At 39.8% G+C, this 25018-nt stretch overlaps 3 protein-coding genes and 1 long non-coding RNA gene across 8 annotated transcripts; 2 read left to right on the top strand and 2 right to left on the bottom strand.

Annotated features, from left to right (window-relative positions):
* The first annotated feature begins 3644 nt into the window (after positions 1–3644).
* Positions 3645–7222, top strand: LOC103444430 (nuclear cap-binding protein subunit 2-like). 3 transcript variants are annotated; one of them, XM_008383355.4, is made up of 9 exons: positions 3645–3784; positions 3912–4003; positions 4121–4344; positions 4441–4579; positions 4662–4695; positions 5421–5531; positions 6312–6365; positions 6487–6593; positions 6848–7222. In XM_008383355.4, exons 2-9 carry the CDS (start codon positions 3986–3988, stop codon positions 6917–6919), a joined length of 759 nt encoding a protein of 252 aa, XP_008381577.1. In that variant the 5' UTR covers positions 3645–3784; positions 3912–3985; the 3' UTR covers positions 6920–7222. The 3 variants fall into 3 exon arrangements, with proteins under 3 accessions (XP_008381577.1, XP_008381576.1, XP_008381579.1); XM_008383354.4 differs by having other exon boundaries at positions 3647–3784; positions 3917–4003; XM_008383357.4 differs by having other exon boundaries at positions 3678–3784; positions 3967–4003.
* A 380-nt stretch (positions 7223–7602) lies between these two features.
* On the bottom strand, positions 7603–22083 carry LOC103444431 (26S proteasome non-ATPase regulatory subunit 2 homolog A). 2 transcript variants are annotated; one of them, XM_008383358.4, is made up of 25 exons: positions 21827–22083; positions 21400–21500; positions 20193–20313; positions 20025–20084; positions 19794–19861; positions 19571–19613; positions 19133–19198; positions 18681–18719; positions 18502–18584; positions 17416–17530; positions 12138–12212; positions 11403–11561; positions 11078–11185; positions 10881–10985; positions 10655–10795; positions 10476–10580; positions 9701–9922; positions 9369–9482; positions 9078–9293; positions 8783–8842; positions 8589–8702; positions 8409–8494; positions 8195–8303; positions 7918–8096; positions 7603–7832 (listed from the first exon to the last, which is right to left on the bottom strand). In XM_008383358.4, the coding sequence occupies exons 1-25, from the start codon at positions 21944–21946 to the stop codon at positions 7757–7759; spliced, it is 2685 nt and encodes an 894-aa protein (XP_008381580.3). In that variant the 5' UTR covers positions 21947–22083; the 3' UTR covers positions 7603–7756. The 2 variants fall into 2 exon arrangements, with proteins under 2 accessions (XP_008381580.3, XP_070661493.1); XM_070805392.1 differs by lacking the exon at positions 21827–22083 and adding an exon at positions 21690–21816.
* Positions 14509–14934, bottom strand: LOC139188200 (uncharacterized). The gene is made up of 2 exons (XR_011571484.1): positions 14796–14934; positions 14509–14581 (listed from the first exon to the last, which is right to left on the bottom strand). It is a non-coding gene; the product is annotated as an uncharacterized lncRNA (long non-coding RNA).
* A 760-nt stretch (positions 22084–22843) lies between the features above and the next one.
* LOC103444432 (histone H3.3-like) lies at positions 22844–23940 on the top strand. 2 transcript variants are annotated; one of them, XM_017334056.3, is made up of 4 exons: positions 22844–22961; positions 23073–23146; positions 23255–23331; positions 23512–23940. In XM_017334056.3, the coding sequence occupies exons 2-4, from the start codon at positions 23075–23077 to the stop codon at positions 23771–23773; spliced, it is 411 nt and encodes a 136-aa protein (XP_017189545.1). In that variant the 5' UTR covers positions 22844–22961; positions 23073–23074; the 3' UTR covers positions 23774–23940. The 2 variants fall into 2 exon arrangements, with proteins under 2 accessions (XP_017189545.1, XP_008381582.1); XM_008383360.4 differs by lacking the exon at positions 22844–22961 and having other exon boundaries at positions 22976–23146.
* Positions 23941–25018: the final 1078 nt, after the last annotated feature.

Raw genomic sequence — 25018 nt, 5'->3', positions numbered from 1 at the left:
ATGTAAATAGGAATTAATGTTGAACATCTTATGTCTCATGTTCACACCCAAAACGCCCTGGTAGAAGCTTTCATAAAGCGCCTTCAATTGATAGCTCGGAATTTGGTTATGAAAACCAAACTGCCTGTATCTGCCTGGGGCTATGCAATATTGCACACAGCTATGTTGGTCTGTTTGAGGCCCACCGCTACCCAACCACATTCACCGTTACAGTTGGTCACTGGTTACGAGCCTGACATCTCGCATTTACGAGTGTTTAAGTGTGCCATTTATGTGCCAATAGCACCGCTACGTACCAAAATGGGTCCTTAGAGAAAAATGGAAATCTATGTCGATTATGATTCGCCATCAATTGTTCGCTAATTAGAACCCTTGACAGGAGATCTCTTTACCGCACGTTTTGCGGATTGTCACTTTGATGAGATAGTCTTCCCGTTGTTAGGGGGAGATAAGCATGCTAACGTTCCCGTATAATGCTGCAAATTGTCGTGGTATGCTCCCACTATGTCTTATTTAGATCCCCACACTGCCCACTCTGAAACTGGATGCTTTTAATGATTTAGCAAAGGTGACAAGATCACACATACCCGCTGCAAACACGCATGCAAGGATAGATGTACCCCGTGTATGTCAACAACCCGCCTGGGAAGGCTGGACCGTCCCTGAATATGGGAAGGCAGCACCTTCCACGCGGCAAGGTATATTGGCAGCTAACCAATCATCTACTCTGACCCTGAAGCGTGGAAGACCCATTGGTTCAAAGGATTCACAACCCTGGAAGAAGAAAATGGCACCAACTAATGACCCTAGCTTGAATCCGACCATCGCTCACTCATTCGTTCCAACGTATGCGGTTATTCTAGATTACGGTGATGCTTCAGATGAAACATGCCGGCCTCTCAAGAATCGCGAGATTTCGGTCCACTACACAGTATTGGATGAGGTTTGGAATAGGAATGAGATGATCGTCGACGATGCATTCGCGTACTCAATAGCTACTGACATCATGATCAGCGATGACATTGAACCACGTTCTGTCGATGAATACCGACGTAGAACCAATTGGTCAAACTGGAAACAAGCAATCCAGGTCGAACTCGATTCGCTCGTGAAACGTAAGGTATTTAGACTTATCATTCCTACACCACCATGCGTGAAGCCCGTTGGCTACAAGTGTGTTTTCGTGAGGAAGCATAATAAGAAGAATGAAATAGTGCGATACAAAGCACGCCTCGTAGTGCAAGGCTTCTCTCAGCGCCCATGGATTGATTACGAGGAGGCGTATTCCCCCGTAATGGACGTTATAACGTTTCGCTACCTAATCAGTTTGGTAGTTTCTGAAAACCTGAATATGCAGCTTATGGACGTGGTAACCGCGTATCTTTATGGGGATCTAGATACATAAATTTATATGAAAGTTCCAGAAAGACTTCCATTGACTGGTTCAAATAGTTCTAAACCACGAAACACTCTCTCAATTAGGTTGAAAAGGTCACTCTACAGATTAAAACAATCCGGGCGGATGTGCTATAACTGTCTGAGTGAACATTTAACAAGTTATGTGAACAACGAACTATGCCCATGCATTTTTATAAAGAAGTCACATTCCAGATTTGCAATCGTTGCAGTTTATGTCGATGACATGAACCTCATTAGGACTCCCATAGAGCTTGAGGAAATTGCTACACCCTTGAAATCGGAATTTGAGATGAAGGATCTTGGGAAAACTCGATACTGTCTCGACTTAGAGATCGAGCATTGTTTAGATGGAATCCTAGTACATCAATCGAACTACACCCAAAAGGTGTTGCGACATTTTAATGAGGATAAAGCGAAGCCTTCGAGTACACCCATGGTCATTCGAACTCTAGATGCTAAACGAGATCACTTTCGTCCAAAGGAGGATGATGAAGAGATTTTGGAACCCAAAGTTCCTTACCTAAGTGAAATTGGGGCTCTATTGTACTTCGCTCAATGCACTAGACCCGACATCTCCTTCGCTGTGAATCTATTGGCTAGATACAACAATGCGCCCACACGCAGGCACTGGAATGGTGTTAAAGACATTTTCTGCTACCTCAAAGGTACTATGGATTTGGGTTTGTTCTATACCCACGAATCTCCAAGTGTTGCCACCCCCTATGGCCCTCGGATTGATTCTCCCCTTGTTGGTTACGCAAATGCTGGATATCTGTCTGATCCACATAGAGCACGTTCTCAAACGGGTTATGTCTTTACCGTTAGAGACACCGCTATATCTTGGAGGTCTACCAAGCAAACGCTAGTTGCGACTTCGTCTAAATATGCTGAGATTCTCACCCTAAATAAAGTATCGCATGAGTGCTTTTGGCTAAGAAAAGTTATGGAACATATTCGAAGCACTAGTGGTCTTACATCAGTCGTTGACCTTCTTACGACAATCTTTGAAGACAATGCAACATGTATCGAGCAGCTGAAGAAGGGATACATCAAGGGAGACAACACCAAGCACATAGCGCCAAAGTTCTTTTACTCACACCAGCAACAGCAGCATCAGAACATTGAAGTCAAGCAAATTCGTTCCCAAGACAACATGGCCGATCTCTTTACCAAGTCATTGCCCAAGTCTACATTTCAGAAGCTCGTCCAAAGAATCGGTATGCGTAAATTATCTGAGTTGAATCGCTTGTAGTTCTTTTATTTAGAAGTTATGTCTAACTTAAGGGGAGTATCTAGAAGCATACTCACATGGTCTTAACGTACTCTTTTTCCTACGATTAGGAGCATTTTTTCACACTGGATTTTTGCTACCTAACGAGGTTTTAATGAGGCACCCATCCTGGGATGATCATACTCCATTGAGTTCACTACATTCGTCCAATTTGACGTTCGTTTTAGACATTATGCATACTTCTCACTTTTTTCCTTAGTCTATGGGTTTTCCCATGCCTTGGGTTTTACCATAGCGAGATTTTGTGAGTTTTACTACAAATGCATACTTCACTTAAATTTGAGATTCGCAATCACCTGTTGTGTCGATAACTTCATCAACTATTCTACCTTATCTGCTAAAGATCTGATGTGATGGTTTGTTGAGTATTTACACACTCAAGGGGGAGTGTTGCAGTCATATTTAGAATATGAATGTGATTGTGTAAATCCAAGGGAATTTGGAAAAGTATCTTATATTCCTATTAAGATTAGATTACCTATTAAATATTGTAATCCTAAAGGGAAAAGTTTTATCATTCCTACTACTATAAATAAAGGCACAATGAGGTGAATCAAACACATCTCACAATTAAATCAATCTCTCTTCTCTCTCAATATTGCCGAACACCTCTCTCTCTAAACCCTAGATCGTTCAATCAAATAGGCCTACAACATTGATGTATTTTTTCACTTTTTATGTTGGGTGTAAATATAAGGTGAATGAGGAAATAAAATATTGGTGTAGGCATATCATCACTCATAATATATTACAAATTCGTCTTTGACGATAATCAAATTTAAAAATTTAAATACTAAGTGGCCTGGTACAAAACTTATGCCTTATATCTAAGAGCCTTGTATTTATGTTTAGGTGAAATTGAAAAAGATAAAAAGCAAAATATTATTAACAATAAATAAATAAATAAATAAATAAATGCCGACCCGGACCCGGTGGGGAACTTGGGAATCCACCCGAAGCTGAATAAAGTAGAAAGAGAAGGGAGTAAACCTCATCCCTCCTCCGTCTACACTTCCCAGTCTCGCGCGCGAGAGAGGCCAAAGCTACCGCTTCCTCTTCGTCTTCCTGTTCCAGGTACTCTCTCTCTTCCGACCTAAAATATTAGGGTTTATAGTTGCTTCAATCAACTAATACCTGCCGTTCCTCTAATGATTTTATCACGCATTATTTTTTCTCTCTCTCTATATACTCTCTTATTCAGTGCAGATTTGATAAAATTTCTGCAACTGTTTCTTCAATTTTACCTGACTGATTAGCCCTCGGTTACACACGGCCATGGCTTCCTTGTTTAAGGTAGATTTATTAAGTTTCGCTCCCTCTCATTTGTTGGACTTCAAATCTGGCGCTTTTATTTTGTCAAAGATTGATGAAGATAGCATACCAGCTTTTTATCCTTTGTAATTTTGTTAGGAGCAATCGAAGCTCTCGCAGTACTGGGATAGACGGTTTCCCGGTTCTCAGGAGGAATTTGAACAAGCCCTCCTGGCATCAACCACTGTTTACATTGGGAATATGTCCTTCTATACGACAGAAGAGCAAGTTTATGAGCTCTTCTCTCGCGCCGGAGAAATTAAGAAGATAATTATGGGCTTGGATAAGAATACAAAGACGCCTTGTGGTTTTTGTTTTGTTTTGTAAGTCTCCGTCTTCTTCGTACTGTTAGTGTCTTGAAAGGAAATAGTTTATCAAGATATGTGTTAGCAGGACTAATCTGAAAAATTTATATACAGGTACTATTCTCGAGAGGATACTGAGGATGCTGTAAAATATATAAGCGGGACTATTCTTGATGATCGCCCTATTCGTGTGGATTTCGATTGGGGATTTCAAGAGGGAAGGCAATGGGGTCGTGGGCGAAGTGGTGGACAGGTTGATTACTCTACTCTGCTTTCTTGTCATGGGAAAAATGTACCATTCTTATTGTTTTGATTTTATCTTCTCTGTTTTGCAGGTGCGTGATGAATATCGTACTGATTATGATCCTGATATCCTTTTGTTTTAGTTTGGAATGTCTGGTAAAGCTTTCTTCAGTATGGTTTATAATTAAAATGTTGCTTGTTCCCTTGGGATTAAAATTGGGGCCCGAGCTTTTATTTTTCTTTTAAATCTAGATAGATTATCCAAGCTAAACTTATGGCACTACTATGCTGCCATAATTTACGGTCTCATTTCATCTTAACTATTCCAAATTAGCGACTTTTTAACATGGCCAATCCATCTCCAGTTCTAGCTCAGGAGTGTCTATTCTGATTTACTTTTTGTTTCACTATTCTTTTGTGGATGGACATCAAGTTTATATACCTTTTTTTTCCCTCTGCCTTTTGTTTCTTTTCTTTTTCTTTTCTTTTTTTATCTTTGTGTATTCTCTAGCAGCTGTTTTCTTATTTTATTAGTTGAAAAGCTTATCTACATATTGTCATTTGCCACCCAAGTACACGTTTAATATAGTGATCCCACTTAATTAGAGTTGCAGGAAGAAGATGTAAAGTGATTAGGTCTTTGCAGATTAAATTTTATCTGACATTCAGTCTGAGTAGTTGCTCTGAATTTGACTTGTGGTGTTTCTGTTCACTTTTTCTTATTGTGAAGCATTTTCTATTTAAAAAGTAGAGCACATTCTAAAAAATAAGCTGGTGATGGATAATTTATCTACATTATTGGATACGTGATGAAGAAAACGTTTCTCTTTTGTTTCCTTAATATGTTATACGTAGAGGTGGGTATGGTAAGTTAGTTCAAAAAGAGTTGGAAGCTCAAAGATCACTTGTTGATTATGGAACTGGATCATTGGGATCTTTCCCTCCAGTCATGCCACCTCACTGTAAGTTACTTGAAACTGTTTGATCTGTTTCCAGCTTTAAACTACTTAGATAGTTCAAGAGATTTAGATCTTTTGCTGGATCGGTTGTCTTTGCTTATGTGATTCCATTAGTATTTTCGAGTAGGTTGATTGCAGGTGCACTGTGTACTGGCAACTGCAACCTTACCTTAGCAAAAGATCTCAATTGAAATGATGCAGTCAAGCATCCTCCAGATGGAGAGTGGACCTAACCTGAGGGAAAATTTCTTAGCTTTATTAAGTCAAACACCTTTTCATTGTGTTGTGACCTGTTGGAATAGGGAAGGCACCCAGGTTGTCTCCGACCGCTACTTAATAGAATAGTCTGGGCATAGCCACTTTAATGATTCCAAAGTCACTCAATTATTGCCTATTCACTAGTGAACCCATGATAAAAAAGTCACTCAATTATTGAAATACATCTCATTTCTCTAGCATTTTGGTGTGTCATATTTGGAAAATTTGAATAGCCAGCAAATTCGAAGAAAAACTTAGTGCTGGAAAATATAGACATTGGATTCATATTGCAAAATAGGTGGAATAGGGGGGGGGGGGGTGGGTGGAAAACTACTGATCTGTGTCTCACGGCTACAAATAGAACCTGGAGCTTCATGCATTGCATCAGGATTGAATGCAACTATCTGAAGGGACTACAAGCATTAGTAGCGATCCTGTTGAGATGCATAATATAACTGTTTGCTATGGTGGTATAAAGTAGAGTTTAGTTCCTCACTGAACGCTTTTGAGTTTTAAATCGTTCAGATGGTAGACATGGAGGAGGTCCGAATTACGGGGGCACTCATCGGCCTGGTAGAGGTACCTATTAATAAAAATATTCCTATGATTTGTGTACTAGATTTGTACAATCGTTTCGGCCGTTCTTGTTAACACTTTTTTTGAACAACTGATTTAATTTGAAACTTGTTTGCCGAAGCAGATTATCCTCGGAAACGGCACCGCGATGATGACCGCCACTCATATGACAACTCGAAGAGAAACTCGGATTCTGAATCGCGGAAGAACACTGATCACGAATCTAGACCAGTAATTTCTACGACTCACGTCCCAATTCGTTTTGAATCCTCTTAATTTATATGGTATTTGCAATTGTCAACCTGTTTGCCATGCAATGTAGTATCGTCCCTATGACTGAGAGTGCCATTTCACATGTTCATTGATGTTCCTGTTTCCTCTTTTTCATTGGAATGGCAACATGGGGCAATTATACATTCATTATTGAAACAAAAAAGTATAAAGAAGGAAGGACGGGCGTTTTAATTTTTTATTTGCTGCAACAGGAGAAAAATCCACGGTTTCGTGAGAGTGGTGACTCTGATGAAGATGAAGATGAGCAAAAGCGGCGAGCTTAATCAGATTCCACAGCTGGGGATTGATCAGTGGACCGATACTTCAGTGCAGATAGAATTCAACGGCGTCCAAATCCGAATGGTGATTGAATTGTGCCCCAGACAACTTGAAGACATGGTTTTCTTTTGTTGATTTCATTTCTTGAAGGCTTAGTTTTCCGCACTTAGTCCTGCACAGGAGAGTAATCAACTTCAAATGTTAATTAGTAATTACATGGATTCGATTCGGCTCGAGGTAAGGAGACAGAATGTGCATTCTACTAAAAGATACACTACTTTTCAATATCTAGCCTCAAATTATTATAATTTCATGATCATCTCACTTGAGCTGCACTGCAAGTTTTAGATACCTAGTCTCGATTTTCGGATGATTATGATTCCAAGTGTGTTCACCATAGTCATCGTTGCCGTCGTTTCGTTGAAAGTATATGGAGGGGAATTTTCAATACTGCCTTCAACAGATTGAGAATTTGGGAGCGGCAAGTAGCAACAGAAGCACCCTCACCAAAATCCTTGATCGTACGCACAAAGCCCGTGAGAAACACGTAATGTTTTTTCAAGGGGAGAAGGGTGTATTGTTTACTTATTTATACTTATTTATTTAATGCGTTCTGGGAAGAGAAACAAATGTTTAAAGGTCTGGAGGAGGAGGAGGAGAGCAGAGCAAATCAATGGTATAACCGTAATTGATCGGTCGCCAAAGGGTATATGAGTAATTAAAACTAAAGTAATAAAGAATCATGTTACAAAATCAACGGTCACTGAATGCTTCCATGAAAAATAGAGCATTCGTCAAAGATTACAAACTCTCCAGACAGTTTGTTGGGTGGACTGGACTAACTAGTTATCTTCCCTGTAGTCTGGATTCTCTTTCAGGATCACGAACCCTTCCAAGATCGGGGACAGGGGGATGTACCTGTAAAAAAACCAGTTGTTAGTGTGTTAGAGCGGTACAACAGCAAGTCAGTGAAGCGTAAACACTACGGAGAAAAATCATTTACTTTTCAGTAGCCAGCTCCGCTCTATCACCCGCAGCAAGAAGAACCGGTGTTGAGTGGGTCTGGAAACCAGTGATTGTTTTGGGACGACCAGCCTGGCCAACCACATCAACAGCTTGTCCCACTCTAACAGGGATGGACAGTGGTTTGAGGTTCTCATCCACGGTCAACAACATTCTCGGCTAGCACAAGAAAAGTAGTTACCAATATAACGTGAGAGAGACCAGATTTAATAACCGAAAAAAACTGCATATAAAGAAGAAAGTGATCAAACACCAACCTGCATTGCCAAAACAATAAAGTAGAGAATGTAATGATATTTCCCAAGAATGATGGCTTTCATATCAAGACATGCATGCAGCAAGGTAATGATTCCAGCAAGTGCCGTTCTGTAAGTAGAAAGATAGTTTATAGATGTTAGACTAAGCCACCAAGCACCGTTCTGTCAGAAGTAGAAATGACAGAGTTTATTTGCAGCCACAAGGTTTACTCACGGTGATAGCAAGAAGCGATCAGAATGGTATGGATTTAGAGTTAACAGACCCTTTCCCAAATGTACAAGACCTTGAGCAATTCGCACCTGCAGACAGTGGCCAAAGATATTATATAACTGCAGACTGGAAAACTCAAAAGGAAAAGGAAAGAACAAAAAGATAGGACTCAAGATGTATTACACAGAAAAGAAGGCTGGCATCTTTGTAGTAATAACTTGAAAGATTGCGAAGCATGCCAGCTATTCTAGCGTTGTTGGTTCCCGCGCCTAGCAAACCTAATGAAATCACTGCAGCCTGAAGAATCCAAATGGAATATTAGACTTGCTATGAAATATGTGCCAACAATGGAGATATTGAATGCTGTAATATGTTACCATTGCTACTTCTGAATCTGTATCGTGGCTAAGCCTGCTCAATGTGTCCATAACATTGACCTGGAGGAAACACCCAAATAGAACAGTGAAAAGGGCAACTATAACCCAAGTAACTTAACTTCCCAACGTAGAATCACTAGTAAAGATAAGTATTTCAAAAATCACTGTTCCATGTCTATTCCAACCCTCGATACATGAATGGTTAGATTTCAAGGGCAGTTGAGCAAGCATTGGAAGTAAAAGTTTTACTTTTAAAGGCGTTTAACTATCACAATGGATGTAACCAGATTAATACCTTTGGATTTGACATGCAAAGGAGACCAAGTGCCAACGGAACTGCCCGACGGATATTTTGTTCTCCGTATTGTAAAAGATGCTCTAACGAACGAATCGCCATTTCAACTCCCAATTCTTCAGCCATTGATATCATAGCAATTCCAAGAACAGCGGGTCCCTGGTGAGTTTCATTTTTCTCAAGATGTTGTGAACAATGACCGAGAAGGTTTTGGACCTGCATGAGAAAAGAGTTCCCAACTTCATACATGTGGCAGAATCAAATGAGATTTTAGTAGCCTTAAAATATTACCTTAAGAACATTGCCTGTTCCTGCATAAGCACAAGAAAGCAAAGTCATATCGCAATGCTTTCTTATTTTTTCATTAAATGTCTTTGAAACTTCGGCAGTGGCCTCCACGCTTTCCTGTGAGAAAGTAAATTCCAACAACCATTAGAATCATGAACAATTGCGTTCAACATTGTAATGAGCTTCTTTGGGCACAATGACTTTTAACAATACAAGCTTAAACTACACAACAAACATCAAATGAAACTAAAATCGAGTAGGAAAGAAAAAAACATGATTTTGTAAAATGCAGAAAGAATAAACAATGAATTCCAGGAAGTTCAGCATGATTTTACCTGCTTCCCAAGGTACAGAAGTCCAAGGCTGAGGGGAATCAACCGAGCAAGGGGTTCCCCCAACTCCGAGTCACTTCGGTCCATTAGTGCAAATATGATTGCCTGAGCAACCTCTTCATTGCAGGAACCAACGTATACCAACCCCAATGAGATTGCAGTAAATGCGACCACGTCAAGGGGGGCTTTTGCATCATTAAGTATTGGAGTCAGCTTACTACGTATCTGAAAAAAGAAGGATAAGTTAGCTTTAAATGGAAATTAACATTCAACAACAGATCAATCCAGACTCTAACCTAACAAACTCCTGTATGCAACCCCCCCCCCCCAAAAAAAAAAAGAAAAACAACAACAAAGCCTTTTCCCACTAAGTGGGGTCGGCTATATGAATCCTAGAACGCCATTGCGCTCGTTCTGAATTCATTTTCATAAGGATTCGACGTAACTGTGGAGTGCCGGCTGTCGACTACCTGACGCCCTCCCCCTCCTCCTTTACCCGGGCTTGGGACCGGCCATGTAAGATAAACTTACATAGGCGGAGTTCAAAAAAATAAAAAATAAAAAATAAAAAAATAAAAAAAGAAGAAAAAAAATAAAAAAACCTGTAATGATCAGATCAACACATGTTACAAATCCAAGGACAGTAGTGATTAAAGAAGGTTTGACAGACTCCTCTCATTTGATTCTTGAACCAAGAATGATGCATAGAGTTGGCCATCAATGGAAAATTTTCCGTGGCCTGCCAGATGTATCAACAGGAAAAGCTAAGACACTTTACCTGCTCATTCTGAGCACCAGCGTATGCAATCCCAAGGCCCATTATAGCACCAATCCGGATAAATGGATCCTCTTTATCAATGTACTCACCAAGAAGTGCCAGCGCCTGTAAAAGGAATTAAGATTCAGAGATACATTTCTAAGGTTGTATTCCGTAGATGAAAAGATTGAGGTACCCACAGGATCACAATCATTCTTGATACTGCAATTGACAATCCCAACCCCTAACAATGCACCAGCAATAACATGGGTATCCTTGCTGTGGAAGTACTTGTCAATTTGAGCAAGTCCAGAGTCAACATCCCACAATAAAATCATACCCTGTCAAGAAGAATAACAAGGAAGAATGTAAAATGCAGTTTAAAATAAGATAATGAAATGAGCAAGGCAATAAAGTCATGCGTACCAAACTTGCAGCAGCACTGGTCTTCCCATGCTCTTTATTCTTGAAAAGCCAGTTTCCTGAAGAGCCTCCACTTGAGGCATCTGATGGGACTGTCATCAACTTATCCTGCACCAAAACGAAGTATCAAAGAACGCATGTCAATCAGCTCCGCAAATCGACAACTTTTTAGCAGATATATCGAGTGTGAAACGTTTTACCTGACCAAATCCAGCATTTACAAAAGCGTTAACAAATGTTGCAGCCAAGTTCTGTCTTGCTGAATCAACACTAGCACCAGCACTTGCCCGGCCATCAAGTAAGTGTGCCTAATTGAAAGTTCCAAGACAGTATAATTATCAGAGAAGGGATAAGAAGGATAATAAAGAAGCAACTTTAATAAACTACACAACCACAATGAATAAAACAGTTATATTGCATTTATTTTCACTACACATGCCACAGAAACACAGATTTATTCCCACAAGTATTGTAGATATGCATATCATTCTAGCTCAAGCATTACAAATAATCAAAAGTTCAAACCTTGTAAATGTCCTCTGGAGTTTTAGCCTCCATGACCTCAATGTCACGAGCAAGAGTAAGATAACCTTCACTTAGCTTAGTATTGTTGATAATATCCTGCAATGCTTCTCTGTCATCATCCTCCGCAACCATCTCATCATCAAGCTCAAAACTAATACCCTGCATGAATTATAAATGTGATTAAAATTAGTATGATTAAGAAAACACGCATAAAAAATATGCCATACAACATTACTGTCCAATGATACCTTTTCAGGAAAAGTGCACAAAATACTTCCAAGGCTAATGAATATCACTTGAGCAATGACACCTAATTACATGCCCCCACTTATCTTATGATAACAAGCCAAAGAGAGAAACAATAAGGAACAAGAGGACACACTGTCCCACCCAGAACAAACCCATCACAGTTCACTCTTATTGTCAAGGAATCAAGCTAAATTTAGCCATGAATGTATCATGAGAAGGGTATATAACTCTATTTCAGAACATTACTTAGAATGTTTTAACAAGGAACATAAGCATGCATTCCTTCATATAAAGAAGAGAGTAATGCTACACTTACCACATTTTTCATACCACATTTGTACGACGTCTCTAATAGAGGTAGGGCCCACCAATACAAGTGGGTCCCACCTCTATTAGAGAGGTGGTACAAATGTAGTATGAAAAATGTGGTGAGAGTGGTATTTTAGTAGAGAAGGAAATGAAAACTAAGGAAAATTCAACACTTACATGTCGAGCAAGGATGTAACAAAATTGCTTTTTACGAAGCAGATCATCACATGATGTAAAGACGTTCTTTATATTCTGCACGCATACACTCTTGATTGTTAATACCAAATAATTAGAAATATGTAAAGACCAGAGACAGGTAATTACATGTGCAACATATACATATTGCAAAAGTTCTCATTTCACAGAAAAATAATCTTCTCTGAAACCCTTAAGAAATTGAAATGTTGCATACTCAACTATAATTTATAAATACAACAACAACAACAACAACAACAACAAAGCCTTTTCCCACTAAGTGGGGTCGGCTATATGAATCCTAGAACGCCATTGCGCTCGGTTTTGTGTCATGTCATCCGTTAGATCCAAGTACTCTAAGTCTTTTCTTAGAGTCTCTTCCAAAGTTTTCCTAGGTCTTCCTCTACCCCTTCGGCCCTGAACCTCTGTCCCGTAGTCACATCTTCGAACCGGAGTGTCAGTCGGCCTTCTTTGCACATGTCCAAATCACCGGAGCCGATTTTCTCTCATCTTTCCTACAATTTCGGCTACTCCTACTTTACCTCGGATATCCTCATTCCCAATCTTATCATTTCTCGTGTGCCCACACATCCCACGAAGCATCCTCATCTCCGCTACACCCATTTTGTGTACGTGTTGATGCTTCACCGCCCAACATTCTGTGCCATACAACATCGCTGGCCTTATTGCCATCCTATAAAATTTTCCCTTGAGCTTCAGTGGCCTACGACGGTCACACAACACGCCGGATGCGCTCTTACACTTCATCCATCCAGCTCGTATTCTATGGTTGAGATTTCCATCTAATTCTCCGTTCTCTTGCAAGATAGATCCTAGGTAGCGAAAACGGTCGCTTTTTGTGATCTTCGCTAGATTGCTCCGGTCATTAGTGTGGATAAGTATATAAATGGATAGAGATAGGAAAGCAAACACAAGATGTACGTGGTTCACCCAGATTGGCTACGTCCACGGAATAGAAGAGTTCTCATTAATTGTGAAGGGTTTACACAAGTACATAGGTTCAAGCTCTCCTTTAGTGAGTACAAGTGAATGATTTAGTACAAATGACATTAGGAAATATTGTGGGAGAATGATCTCGTAATCACGAAACTTCTAAGTATCGGAGTGTGGTGTCGTCTTGACTTGCCTTATCTGTCTCATAGGTAGATGTGGCATCTTCTCTGGAAGTACTTTTCCTCCATCCAGGGGTGGTATCTTTAACTGGTGGAGATGCACAAGGTAATGTATCAATTTCACTTGAAGCTTACTTGTAGTTTCAGGCTTGGTCAAGCGCGATACAAACCATGTAGTAGGAGTCCCCCAAGTCGCCGAGCTAGGGGGTCTGCTGAAAGAGGTGACAGACAAGGTAAGCAATCAGAGCTCCGACTGATTGTTCACCTTCTCCCCATCTTGCAACAGCATGAAGGATAAAGAGAAGAAAAATGAGAAGAGATGATATGAGATACTTTTGCTTTTGAAGAAGTAACTTTCCACAGGCTTATTCTTGAACTGAGCTGGAGGGTTTTCTGGTTTCCTCCAGAGTATAAGGCCGACTGAAGAATTTGAGGGTCAAAACAAGTCCATCAAATCTAGAGTACGTTCCACCCTGCTGATATGGGATACTTTTGCTTTTGACAGAGTAATGGATGTATCGGCACGTGTGCTGTTACGCTTGTCTCCACATGCTTCCTTGTATCCTTCGCACTTGCCCTATCTGTTCCTCAAGCAGATGCGGAATCTTCCTTGGAAACATAAGATGTTGAAGATGAGTACTCGAGAGCAATGCCAGGTAAGTAATCAGGTAAGGGGTTCCAGGCAGTCAGTTCCTGGCTGGAAGCTTGATTCCAAGTGCTGACTGATTGCTCTCTTTCTCCTTGTCTTGCAGGTAAAAACAAGGCCAAAGGAAAAGATAGGGAAAAAGCATGATATGGGATACTCTTGCTTTTAACCCTGATGATATGAGATATTCTTGCTCTAGTATAGCTTGTTTGCAGAGGTATTATCGGGGGGAAAGAAAGCTGAATATTTCGAAAGGCTTCGTTGGGAGTGCCCTCTCAGATATGATGAAGGGTTGAGCATTTTTGCAGGTCTGCCTGTCCGTTGGGGATGGAGGTTGACATATATAGGCGTCTCCCTAACAACAAGTAGTAATGCTATTCCTTTACCCTGCTTGGTCATAGCACGGTAGTGGGAGCTGTCAGTTTCACATGTTTTAACTCTGTCAGAGCACTTTGAAAAAGTGGTCTGTGGTATCTGGCTCTCGAGATTCGGAGAACGATGCCTCTTCGATTTTTGAGAAAGCAATCATGCTGGGGGTCTGGCTCTCGAGATTCGGAGGGCGGTGCCTCTTCGATTTTGGAGCAAGCAATCTTGTTGGGAGTGTTGTCTCGAATTTGAGTAAAGGTTGGGCATGTTTGCTAGTCTACCTTGCCACGAAGCACAAAGGTTGACACACAGGGACTTTCCAATTATCCAGCAATGGTACTGTTCCTTTACCCTCTCTTCGATTTTGAGAAAGTAGTCATGTTGGGAGTCTGGCTCTCGAGATTCGGAGGACGGTGCCTCTTCGATTTTGGAGCAAGCAATCTTGTTGGGAGTGTTTTCTCGAATGTGAGTAAAGGTTGGGCATGTTTGCACTACCTTGCCACGAAGCACAGAGGTTGACACACAGGGACTTTCCAATTATCCAGCAGTGGTACTGTTCCTTTACCCTTGTGGGTAATATTATGGTAGCTAGACCTTCAAAATTTATGTGTCTAAACTTTGTTAGTGCTGTTTCTTTGCTATTCTTTTACCTTTCTTGGTCAGAGCGATGTAGTGGGAGCTGCAAGCTTCACGTGCTCAACTTTGGCAGAGAACTTTGACAAAGTTATCTGTGGTACCCATGAGCTATTGTTGCGTGTGGGAAGTGGGTAATTGAACAGTAAGATTCATGTGCTTTCTACTTCACTAGAAATCTTCGACAGAATGCCCATAATTTCTGCAAAGCTGAGTGTGCGTGTGACAGGTGCTGACAAGGCTAGAAAAGTAGGTGCCTCTTCGATTTCTGAGATCGGCCCTCGTGGTCTCTGAGCAGCCCAGCTTTTGAGAAAGCGAGCGCCTCTTCGATTGATTCGGAGAACGATGCCTCATCGATTTTTGAGAAAACAATCATGCTGGGGGTTTGGCTCTCGAAGATTCGGGGAGCAGTGTCTCTTCGATTTTTGAGAAAGTAATCATGTTGGGAGTCTGGCTCTCGAGATTCGGAAGGCGGTGCCTCTTCGATTTTGGAGCAAGCAATCTTGTTGGGAGTGTTTTCTCGAATGTGAGTAAAGGTTGGGCATGTTTGCTAGTCTACCTTGCCACGAAGCACAGAGGTTGACACACAGGGACTTTCCAATTATCCAGCAGTGGTACTGTTCCTTTACCCTTGTGGGTAATAATATGGTAGCTAGACCTTCAAAATTTATGGGTCTAAACTTTGTTAGTGCTGTTTCTTTGCTATTCTTTTACCCTTCTTGGTCAGAGCGATGTAGTGGGAGCTGCAAGCTTCACGTGCTCAACTTTGGCAGAGAACTTTGGCAAAGTTATCTGTGGTACCCATGAGCTATTGTTGCGTGTGGGAAGTGGGTGATTGAACAGTAAGATTCATGTGTTTTCTACTTCCCCAGAAGTCTTCGACAGAATGCCCATAATTTCCGCAAAGCTGAGTGTGCGTGTGACAGGTGCTGACAAGGCTGGAAAAATAGGTGCCTCTTCGATTTCTGAGATCGGCCCTCGTGGTCTCTGGGGAGCCCAGCTTTTGAGAAAGCGAGCGCCTCTTCGATTTCTGAGATCGGCCTTCGTGGTCTTTGAGCAGCCCAACTTTTGAGAAAGCAAAAGCCTCTTCGATTTCTGAGATCAACCCTCGTGATCTCTAAGCAGCTCAGCTTTTGAGAAAGCAAACGCCTCTTCGATTTCTGAGCAGGCGCCTCTTCGATTTCTGAAGCTCCGTCGAGTGCAGATTTTTATAGGGGCTAGCATTAAGTTCTAAAGCACACTTGAATCTCCACCAGTAGAAGCTTCATTCTTGCACTTCTAAGATCTTGATTTGTCCGACCTCTTCTCTCTTCAACACCTTTGAAAATGTCTGGCCCCTCCGACCGTCGTTTTGACTTGAACCTTGTTGAAGAGGCAGCCCCGCCTTCTCCAGACAACATATGGCGCCCATCCTTCGTCTCCCCTACTGGTCCTCTTACCGTTGGGGATTCCGTGATGAAGAATGATATGGCCGCTGCGGTGGTGGCCAGGAACCTTCTCACTCCCAAAGATAACAGACTACTTTCCAAACGGTCTGATGAGTTAGCTGTTAAGGATTCGCTGGCTCTCAGTGTTCAGTGTGCAGGTTCTGTGTCTAATATGGCCCAACGCCTATTTGCTCGAACCCGCCAAGTTGAATCATTGGCGGCTGAAGTGATGAGTCTCAAACAGGAGATTAGAGGGCTCAAGCATGAGAATAAACAGTTGCACCGGCTCGCACATGACTATGCTACAAACATGAAGAGGAAGCTTGACCAGATGAAGGAAACTGATGGTCAGGTTTTACTTGATCATCAGAGATTTGTGGGTTTGTTCCAAAGGCATTTATTGCCTTCGTCTTCTGGGGCTGTACCGCGTAATGAAGCTCCAAATGATCAACCTCTGATGCCTCCTCCTTCTAGGGTTCTGTCCAGTACTGAGGCTCCAAATGATCCCCCTCCGGTGCCTTCTCTTTCTGGGGCTCTACCGACTGCTGAGACTTCTCCTAAGCAACCTTTGTGAAGGCTCCCTCTTGTGTGTTTATTTTGACTCATGTATATGTACATATTTGTAGCTTATCGGGGATATCAATAAATAAGCTTTCCTTCATTTCAACGTATTGTGTTAAATACACCAAAGCCTTCTTCGCTAAGTTCTTTGAATTTTCTTTTGTTGAAGCTTGTATGTTGAAGCTTTCTGAGTGGAGCATGTAGGTTGGGGTAGTGTTCCCTTAATTTCCCGAGTGAGGAAAACTTCTCGGTTGGAGACTTGGAAAATCCAAGTCACTGAGTGGGATCGGCTATATGAATCTTAGAACGCCATTGTGCTCGATCCTGTGTCATGTCCTTCGTTAGATCCAAGTACTCTAAGTCTTTTCTTAGAGTCTCTTCCAAAGTTTTCCTAGGTCTTCCTCTACCCCTTCGGCCCTGAACCTCTGTCCCATGTATTTATAATTTATAAATACATGGCTCAAAAAATATCAAAACTGTTGCATAGCACAAACCTGCATGTTATCAAGGAACAGTGCAATCTGAAGCGCATTTGGATATTCTTCAAATTTCATATATATAGTATATGCAATATCCAAAACTAGTACATCATCTGGTCCAGGAAGGTATCTGCAATACGTTAAGATAAGAAGAAAAAAGTCAGCACTCGGAGTACAGTCAAGGAGAATGAAAGAAAAAACAATACAATGGCACCTGGCAGCCACTTAACATATGTCATACAAAGATTTTTTTTTTTTTTTTTTTTTTTTTTTTTGTCCATGTCATACAAAGATATGAAATGAAGAGTCTCACAAGTCTATAAAAGCAACTGACGCACGATATTCTCTGACCATAAGGACAAAAAAAAAATGGCAAATTATTTTTATTGCCAAATGCCCCAACTGAAACCTTTAAATCTCAACGTTTTGGCAATTAATAATAGGAAACAATAGAGAAAAAGCAATGGGATCAAATTTCGAAAGTTGACAGATTAGATCTAGGGCATAGAGACCCAAGCTAGACTCTAAATCTAATTTTCTGAGATAAGCTGGGTAAAATGCACATGAGCCTCCAAAAAGAGTATTTATACTAGGGTTAGTAGCCCTAGCATCCTAGCCCTTGTTTGCTTAACTAATTGATTCAACCCTACCCCTGTGAAATACTTCAAAAACGACCTGATCACTTAAAAAGACTAATAAACACGATCTGCCAAACTAAAAACAAAATAAACTTCAGACAAGACAGAAGGAAATAAAAAACCCTAAACTAATTAGAATGCAACCCAAATTGGAAAGCAGGTTCACTTGGTATTGGAAAGTCTTGTAGATGCTCTAACATCATCCCCAAAGAAGCAAAATCAAAGAATTTGGAAAAACCAAGTCCATAGGACGGTACTGTCATATGTAGCATTAACATGCAATGACAAATTTAGAGGAATACCTCCATATATTTCCTCCACATCTAAAGTTATGAACTTGTTTTAAGAAAAATTCAGTTAACAACTTAAATCAGACTTCTGAATAGTCATGAGAAGCTATGCCACTTTTTGCCCCATAAGAGTGTCACATGCAAAGAGAAATTTCTTAACTTCATCTGCTTACCTTGCTGAACTGGTGAGGTAGAGACAAGTCCTCTTAAAATTTGTTTTATCAACATGCTCAATTAATAGATCAAGGTCTTCAACCTGGTCATTGGTCAAATTATCAGGCCCAAGAAGAAAGGGAAAGTACAAATGGCTTCACAGGAAAAGAATATTGAATAATTAATTAATAGATTTTACCTCCATTAAAAGGTCGACAGCTTCAGGTTCAGCATTGTGCTGCAATGCAGAACAAATAATTAGAAGCAAAACCAATACAGTTTTCCTATTTAACATCGCCTACTGTTTATAGATTTGGATTTTCTGTCCACCTTCCAGATGGAAATTTCCCATTCAATTAAATTAAATGGGTTGAAGTGCATCAACAAGAGGAGTTCGGCTTTTGAAACTTTGTGGACAATGTCTTATTTATAATATATTTCCAAGCTTTTGTTTGCAATGAGATAGATAATATCATAATACAAGCTAAAGCTCTACTTAAAACACAAATGAAGAGGAGCCTGATTTGGCTTTACATCATCTACCCATCTTCAGGGGGCATTTTCAAACTATCAAGGATTTATGTGTAACTTGATCATCTACCCTAGCAAGAAGGAAAAAAATTCAAAGCGCAAACGTGTTACGAATATTACCTTCATGTGAAAAGCAACAATTTGCTGCACTAATTCCATTAATTCTTCAATTGGGGCCTCTTCACTCTGTAACGAGAATAACAAAGTAAAATTTAGAATAAATTTTTATAATGAGGCCATAAACAATGACATGAAGCATTAAAGGTCTTGTTTCACTCATTAATTGACACATCTCCAGAAATAAATTTAATGATACCAAGAATAGACAAGTAAAAGAAGATATGGCTAAGAAACAAATGACCATGCAATTTGTGTTTTTAGCTATATTAAGCACTGCAACCATGTATTCCTAGCTATATTAATCTGGCTTATGCTAATGTTCTCAATTTCACAAGTAAACAAATGATTGAGATCAACGTAAAAATATGCTCCGAACAACCTACAGTAACTTTTAAATAAAAATGTTATTACATCATATATACAGGATAGACATAAAACCTGTCGCTTAGCAAATTCCTGAGCAATTTCTCCAGCTAAGTTCCTGATTACAAACAAGAAAGTCAACCAGTAGTGAGCAAAAAATATTTTCTGAACACAAATTCAGACACTAATCCCAAGGAACCTTTAAAACCCCCAAAAAAACCTAAATATATTGGGAATTATGATACTATAATACCACAAAACTTCCCTAGAGGAAAGTTCTAAACTAGATTAGTCTGACCTGACATATTCATGGCCCCATGAACCAATATCACCATCCGAACCCAACAACCTGTACTTCAAGCTTTCCTGAAAGTGGTGGACATATAGACAAGATGAACACAATTATTCTGAATATCACAAGGAAGGTGAACCAGAACTAAAATGAACAAGTATACTAGTATTAATAAATACAACCAACCAATAAGGAGAATAATTGAACAGAAATCCTAAAATAAGTATATTGGCGTACCCGTTCTCCCTCAGCTGACATGGTCAGTGCCAAAACAGACAATATATCTGCTAGGTATTTCTGCATGTACGAGAAGGTAGATTAATTACACTACAGTGAACAATATTAAAGTCGGCAGGGTACAAATACATGAACTACACCTATTCTATGAGAAACTAATAATTATACCTTCAACTCTGATTCTGCCATTGTTTCATAGTAAGCTTTTAGAGTTCCATAATGTGGGCGAAGATACTTTAATGGCTTTGGAACTGAAGTCATGGAGCTAGTTGAGGTACGGATTTCCTGCCTATGAGATGAAATTTTATGTGATGTCAGGTCACACCCTATGAGATAAAACTATAAAAGTCGTACCCAGTGCACAAGGCTCCCGCTTTACGCAGAGTCTGGGAGAGGTGAATGTCGGCTAGCCTTACCCCCATTTATGGAGAGGCTGCTCCCAAGTCTCAAACCCGAGACCTACCGCTCATGGGCGAAGGCACTTGCCATCGCACCAAGTGCGACCTCTTATGAGATAAAACTATATAAGAAAAAATTACTGCTTCCACTCCAGGTATGAAGCGTAGTAACTGCTATGTAAAAGTAAAAAATGAATATAACACATCAATCACTTTCTACACTAACCAAAGATTGCAAAATACTTTCAGGTGCAAATTGCATTTATAACATAATAATCATACACACACATCACATCCATAACAGCGTTGGTCAGAGTTAGAAAACCTCTGCTTTCCATAATTTTATGTTTTCTAGAAACTCTAGGTTCAGCAACAATGAAGCATAGATAAAACAATTTCCCACCGAAGACCCTTTTGGATCTTTATAGTGCCATATTTACTGCTGAGTGCTGACTACCAATGTCTCTTTACAGATTCACTAGGAGGAACAATAGAATACCCCAAAGTCAACCCCTCTTTACCTTCATTTTTTTGCCATAAAAACAAATAATCATAAATATAAAGGGCTCAAAGATAGTGTTTTTTTCGTTCAACGGCCCTGTAGCTATAACTTAAAAGATAGCGGATAAAGCATCACGGAATTCAGTTCACTGTAAAAGTGAATATTATTTTATACTTGGCTCCCTTTGAGAATATCAAGTAATTTTTTCCCTTCGAATTTCCTAAATATTCCTCCACGCTATTTCCACACATTTTTTCTATTCCCTCAAAAACTGCTCAATAAAAATTGGGACTTGTGATAAAGTATAGACTATAATTCACAAAGACAGTGGTTATCGGAGGGGAAAAAGGATGGCATAGAATGCGATTTCCCATAGTGCCATAGACAGTGAAGGGTTCCATATAAGCTAATTACATTACAAACCACTTTGCTTGATGGTCTATTACTAACTTTTAAGAGGACAAAAAGAGTCTACCTCATACTCTCTAGAGCATTCTTCTGCACACCAGGATCAGTATCCTGAACCCTCTCGACGTACAACTCTAATTGGTTCTTCAACTCCAAATCCTCCTCAGACTGCACGGAAATCCAATGCAGCTCAATTAAAGAAGCAAATTTTCATCGAATACTAAACAGTAAACACCCTTGTTAATCAATTTAACAATCGAACACATCGGAACTCTTGGACTAATCAAGAAACAAAATAAATTGAAAACGACTTGGATTAAGTAAAAAAATACTTGAATTTTATATGCTAATACTGGCCTTGACACAAATAGACATGAACGAACCCTAAATATCAATGCTAGTAGAGAGTTTCTAGTGCGGGAACTTCAGCTTAATAAATTTTCTGGAGAACCAAACAGGCAGTGAACGGAACCCTAACCCCTGGATTTGCTTACCAAATCCTCATCCTTCTTATCGTCCTTCTTCTTGGGGTCCGTTGCGGGGACTTTAACGGTATCCTCATTGCGCTTGCCGGAGCCGCTTCCGCTTGGGGCGTTTGGATCTTGAGGTGCCATGATCGAAGTTCGTCTTCTCCTCTTTCTGCTTTCCTCTTGAACAAGAAAACCTCAGTCACGACTCACAACTCTTTTCCTTTCTTTAACACTCCCTCTGCTGGGGGTTTATAGAAATGAAAAATACCCTGTACTGCACTGTTTTATTGGGCTGATGTATTGGGCCTTATATTCAAAAATTTAACATGTTTTTTTTAAGGAACTGTCCGATTAATGAACTTTCGTAGACACGGAACACGTGATCAATACAAACGGGTCGACTCTTGAATTTGAGAAGATAAAGAGCGTGAATATCTTCTAGTTAAAAACTTGGTATACCTTGGGACTTAGTACTACGGTTTAGTGATATTTCTCTTCACTTGTAAGTAAGAGATCTTATGTTCGATTTTCGCCAAAGACGAATTTGAACCATATTATTGTTAATCAATTATAAGGCTTAGGCCACTCCTCCATTCCCTTAGTGTAAATAGTATCGTTTGTTATAGTCAATATTCGAAAACAATTAGAAGCAAGAAGACAAACTTAAATGTTGCAAAATTAAATGTTGGAACTTGGAATCACTAGAAAACAAAAAAAGTGAAAAAAAATTGATAAACCTTTTTTTACCCAAAATAGAAGAAAGATTTATCTTCTACTCATAATTTCTAGTGCTCAACGTGGATTTATGGGTTCATGACAGTTTTCTTTTCGTTACTTCCAGTTTTTTTTTTTCTTTCCGTTTTATCTCTTTTATTTGTTAAGCTTTCCTAATCACGAATCCCTCACAAAAGAAACACAAATAATTCACGTTGGCAATCCACGAATCAGCAATTCAGCCAATCAGAGACAAATCACGAGGATTAAGATATTTCCGAAATTAAAACCCCCTCCAAACCCTAGTTGTTGCAGAAGACTTGTAGCCCACGTTTTCAACCGCCTCTACCACTATAAATAACCGTTTTCTCATTCCCTCCTTCTATCTCATTCGCGACTTGACGAAGTGTGAATATCAAAACCCTAATTTCTCCCCTCTCGAAAGGTTCGAGTTTGTTATCTTCCAATTTGTTTGAGTTCGTAATCTTTGTGTTTCTTTCTGATCGGTTCTTCGTCACTCTGATTTTCAAATTCTTTTGCATCTTTTATTGTGAAGAAATGGCTCGTACGAAGCAAACTGCTCGTAAATCCACCGGCGGTAAGGCTCCGAGGAAGTCACTTGCCTTCAAGGTGCGTTTCGTTAGGGTTTCTAATGTCTAGAAAATTAGAATTGATAATTGCAAGCGATTTTATCGGGTTTATTTGATCTAAGTTGCTAATTGTTTTAATTTTGTATAGGCTGCAAGGAAATCAACACCCACAACCGGAGGAGTCAAGAAGCCTCACCGCTACCGCCCTGGAACCGTTGCTCTTCGGTATGTTTTCAAATCAATTCAGTTCAATCTTCTGAATCAAGTTCTTTAATTTTATTATATGTATCGTACGTGTTCTTTGAATTTCGTTATCCGAATCGTGTTCCTGAATTTTGGTACGCAAATGTTCTTGAATTTTGTTACCTGAATCGTGTTCTAATTCAATTTTATATTAACTTACAGCGAAATTCGAAAATACCAGAAGAGCACTGAGCTTCTGATCCGCAAGCTGCCGTTCCAACGCCTTGTTCGTGAACTCGCACAGGACTACAAGACGGACCTGCGGTTCCAGAGCCATGCTATTCTTGCTCTCCAGGAAGCTGCGGAGGCTTATTTGGTTGGACTGTTTGAGGACACCAACCTTTGCGCCATTCATGCCAAAAGAGTTACCATAATGCCAAAGGACGTTCAGCTCGCTAGGAGGATCCGTGGTGAACGTGCTTAAACGCGCATGTTTGTTTTATAATTAATTTCTTAGTTTAGGAATTTAGACATTGCCATACAATTGGATTTACTTTGTTTTAGTCAAATTGCTATACATTTGGATTTAAGTACCGATATTTCGGGCATGGATTTTCGAATATTGCAGTAGTTGCTTATATTTTGGTTGGACATTTATTATGTTGATACATCATACATCTGTGCTGTTCTTCCTTTCCTGCTTTTAAATTGTTATTTATTTCTTCGTTTTTTTTTTTAACTTTGATTGCTCATTGGAGATTGGATTGGTTGAATGTGTCCGTTAATTGTCAATGGTGTTCTGCATTGTACCTGGAATCATACAGCGATTGCTGGGTGCATAGTTCGACATTTTCTAAATTAGTGCCTGCGCAAGACGAGATGAAAAGAAGAATAGCGCACGTAGCGCGCACTTTTTTTTTTATATATCAGAAATAGCATGTATATTGTCATTTCATCGAGTCTTGATAGACTTGAAGTCATTTGAAAAGACATAATACACACATGTTAATGCCTCATTTGAGTAGGTAACTAACATGTTCCAAAGTTGCTCCCATATAAATGCTTAACGAAGAAACACATTTATCTTGAACACACTAACAATGTTTGATATCATTGCATCTTATTAATATGTTTGTCCAAGAATGATGATGCTTTGTTATTCTTTGATATCACCATTTCATTTACTTTGCATTTTTGGATTGTTTTTTTCTTCCTAAAATAAAGGGTAAAGTGAATAGTACCAGGATTGAATTTTTAGTGTAAAAATGTGGTTTTTCGTTAAAGTGAACAGTACCGGGTGCTTTTCGTTAAAGTTCCCGGTATAGGAAAACTAATGAAAAGGGCTTGAAAATTTTGAGTTTTAATGATAAGGACAAAATAAAGGGTAAAGTGAATAGTACTAGGATTGACTTTTTAGTGTAAAAATGTGATTTTTCGTTAAAGTGAACAGTATCGGGTGTTTTTCGTTAAAGTTCCCATTAGGACTAGATTGTAAAGGGGCAACACATCTCTAACGCATTTTATCAAGCAATTGAAGGGCATATATGAAAGGCAACTCTAACCTTAAAAAAGGCAACATCCAAGTCATCTATGGAGATTCACTAGAGTTTGGAGGGTCAGCTGACCCCCCTTGCCCCTAAGTCGGTCCCCCCTGGGTGGGTGGCAAGAAATTTTGCGGGTCTATTTCAAGGTCCGGGTGGTTGTGACCAATTCATTGCGAATGGAGTAT

This window comes from Malus domestica, chromosome 09 (assembly GCF_042453785.1).
Source record: "Malus domestica chromosome 09, GDT2T_hap1".
NCBI classification, from domain to species: domain Eukaryota; kingdom Viridiplantae; phylum Streptophyta; class Magnoliopsida; order Rosales; family Rosaceae; genus Malus; species Malus domestica.
The sequence above is the reverse complement of the archived record's forward strand: the minus strand, read 5'-3'. Positions and strand labels throughout refer to the sequence as shown.

What these genes read in the sequence shown, in the direction of transcription:
- LOC103444432 (XM_017334056.3), top strand. Translation starts at nt 23,075, where the DNA reads ATGGCTCGTACGAAGCAAACTGCTCGTAAATCCACCGGCGGTAAGGCT. An exon ending in GGAAGTCACTTGCCTTCAAG is followed by an intron (nt 23,147 to 23,254) that starts GTGCGTTTCGTT and finishes AATTTTGTATAG; the next exon opens with GCTGCAAGGAAATCAACACC. An exon ending in CCTGGAACCGTTGCTCTTCG is followed by an intron (nt 23,332 to 23,511) that starts GTATGTTTTCAA and finishes ATTAACTTACAG; the next exon opens with CGAAATTCGAAAATACCAGA.
- LOC103444430 (XM_008383355.4), top strand. An exon ending in TCCAGTCATGCCACCTCACT is followed by an intron (nt 5,532 to 6,311) that starts GTAAGTTACTTG and finishes TAAATCGTTCAG; the next exon opens with ATGGTAGACATGGAGGAGGT. An exon ending in CACTCATCGGCCTGGTAGAG is followed by an intron (nt 6,366 to 6,486) that starts GTACCTATTAAT and finishes TTGCCGAAGCAG; the next exon opens with ATTATCCTCGGAAACGGCAC.
- LOC103444431 (XM_008383358.4), bottom strand. Translation starts at nt 21,946, where the DNA reads ATGGCACCTCAAGATCCAAACGCCCCAAGCGGAAGCGGCTCCGGCAAG. An exon ending in TGGCAGAATCAGAGTTGAAG is followed by an intron (nt 20,085 to 20,192) that starts GTATAATTATTA and finishes TCGTACATGCAG; the next exon opens with AAATACCTAGCAGATATATT. An exon ending in TGTCAGCTGAGGGAGAACGG is followed by an intron (nt 19,862 to 20,024) that starts GTACGCCAATAT and finishes CACCACTTTCAG; the next exon opens with GAAAGCTTGAAGTACAGGTT.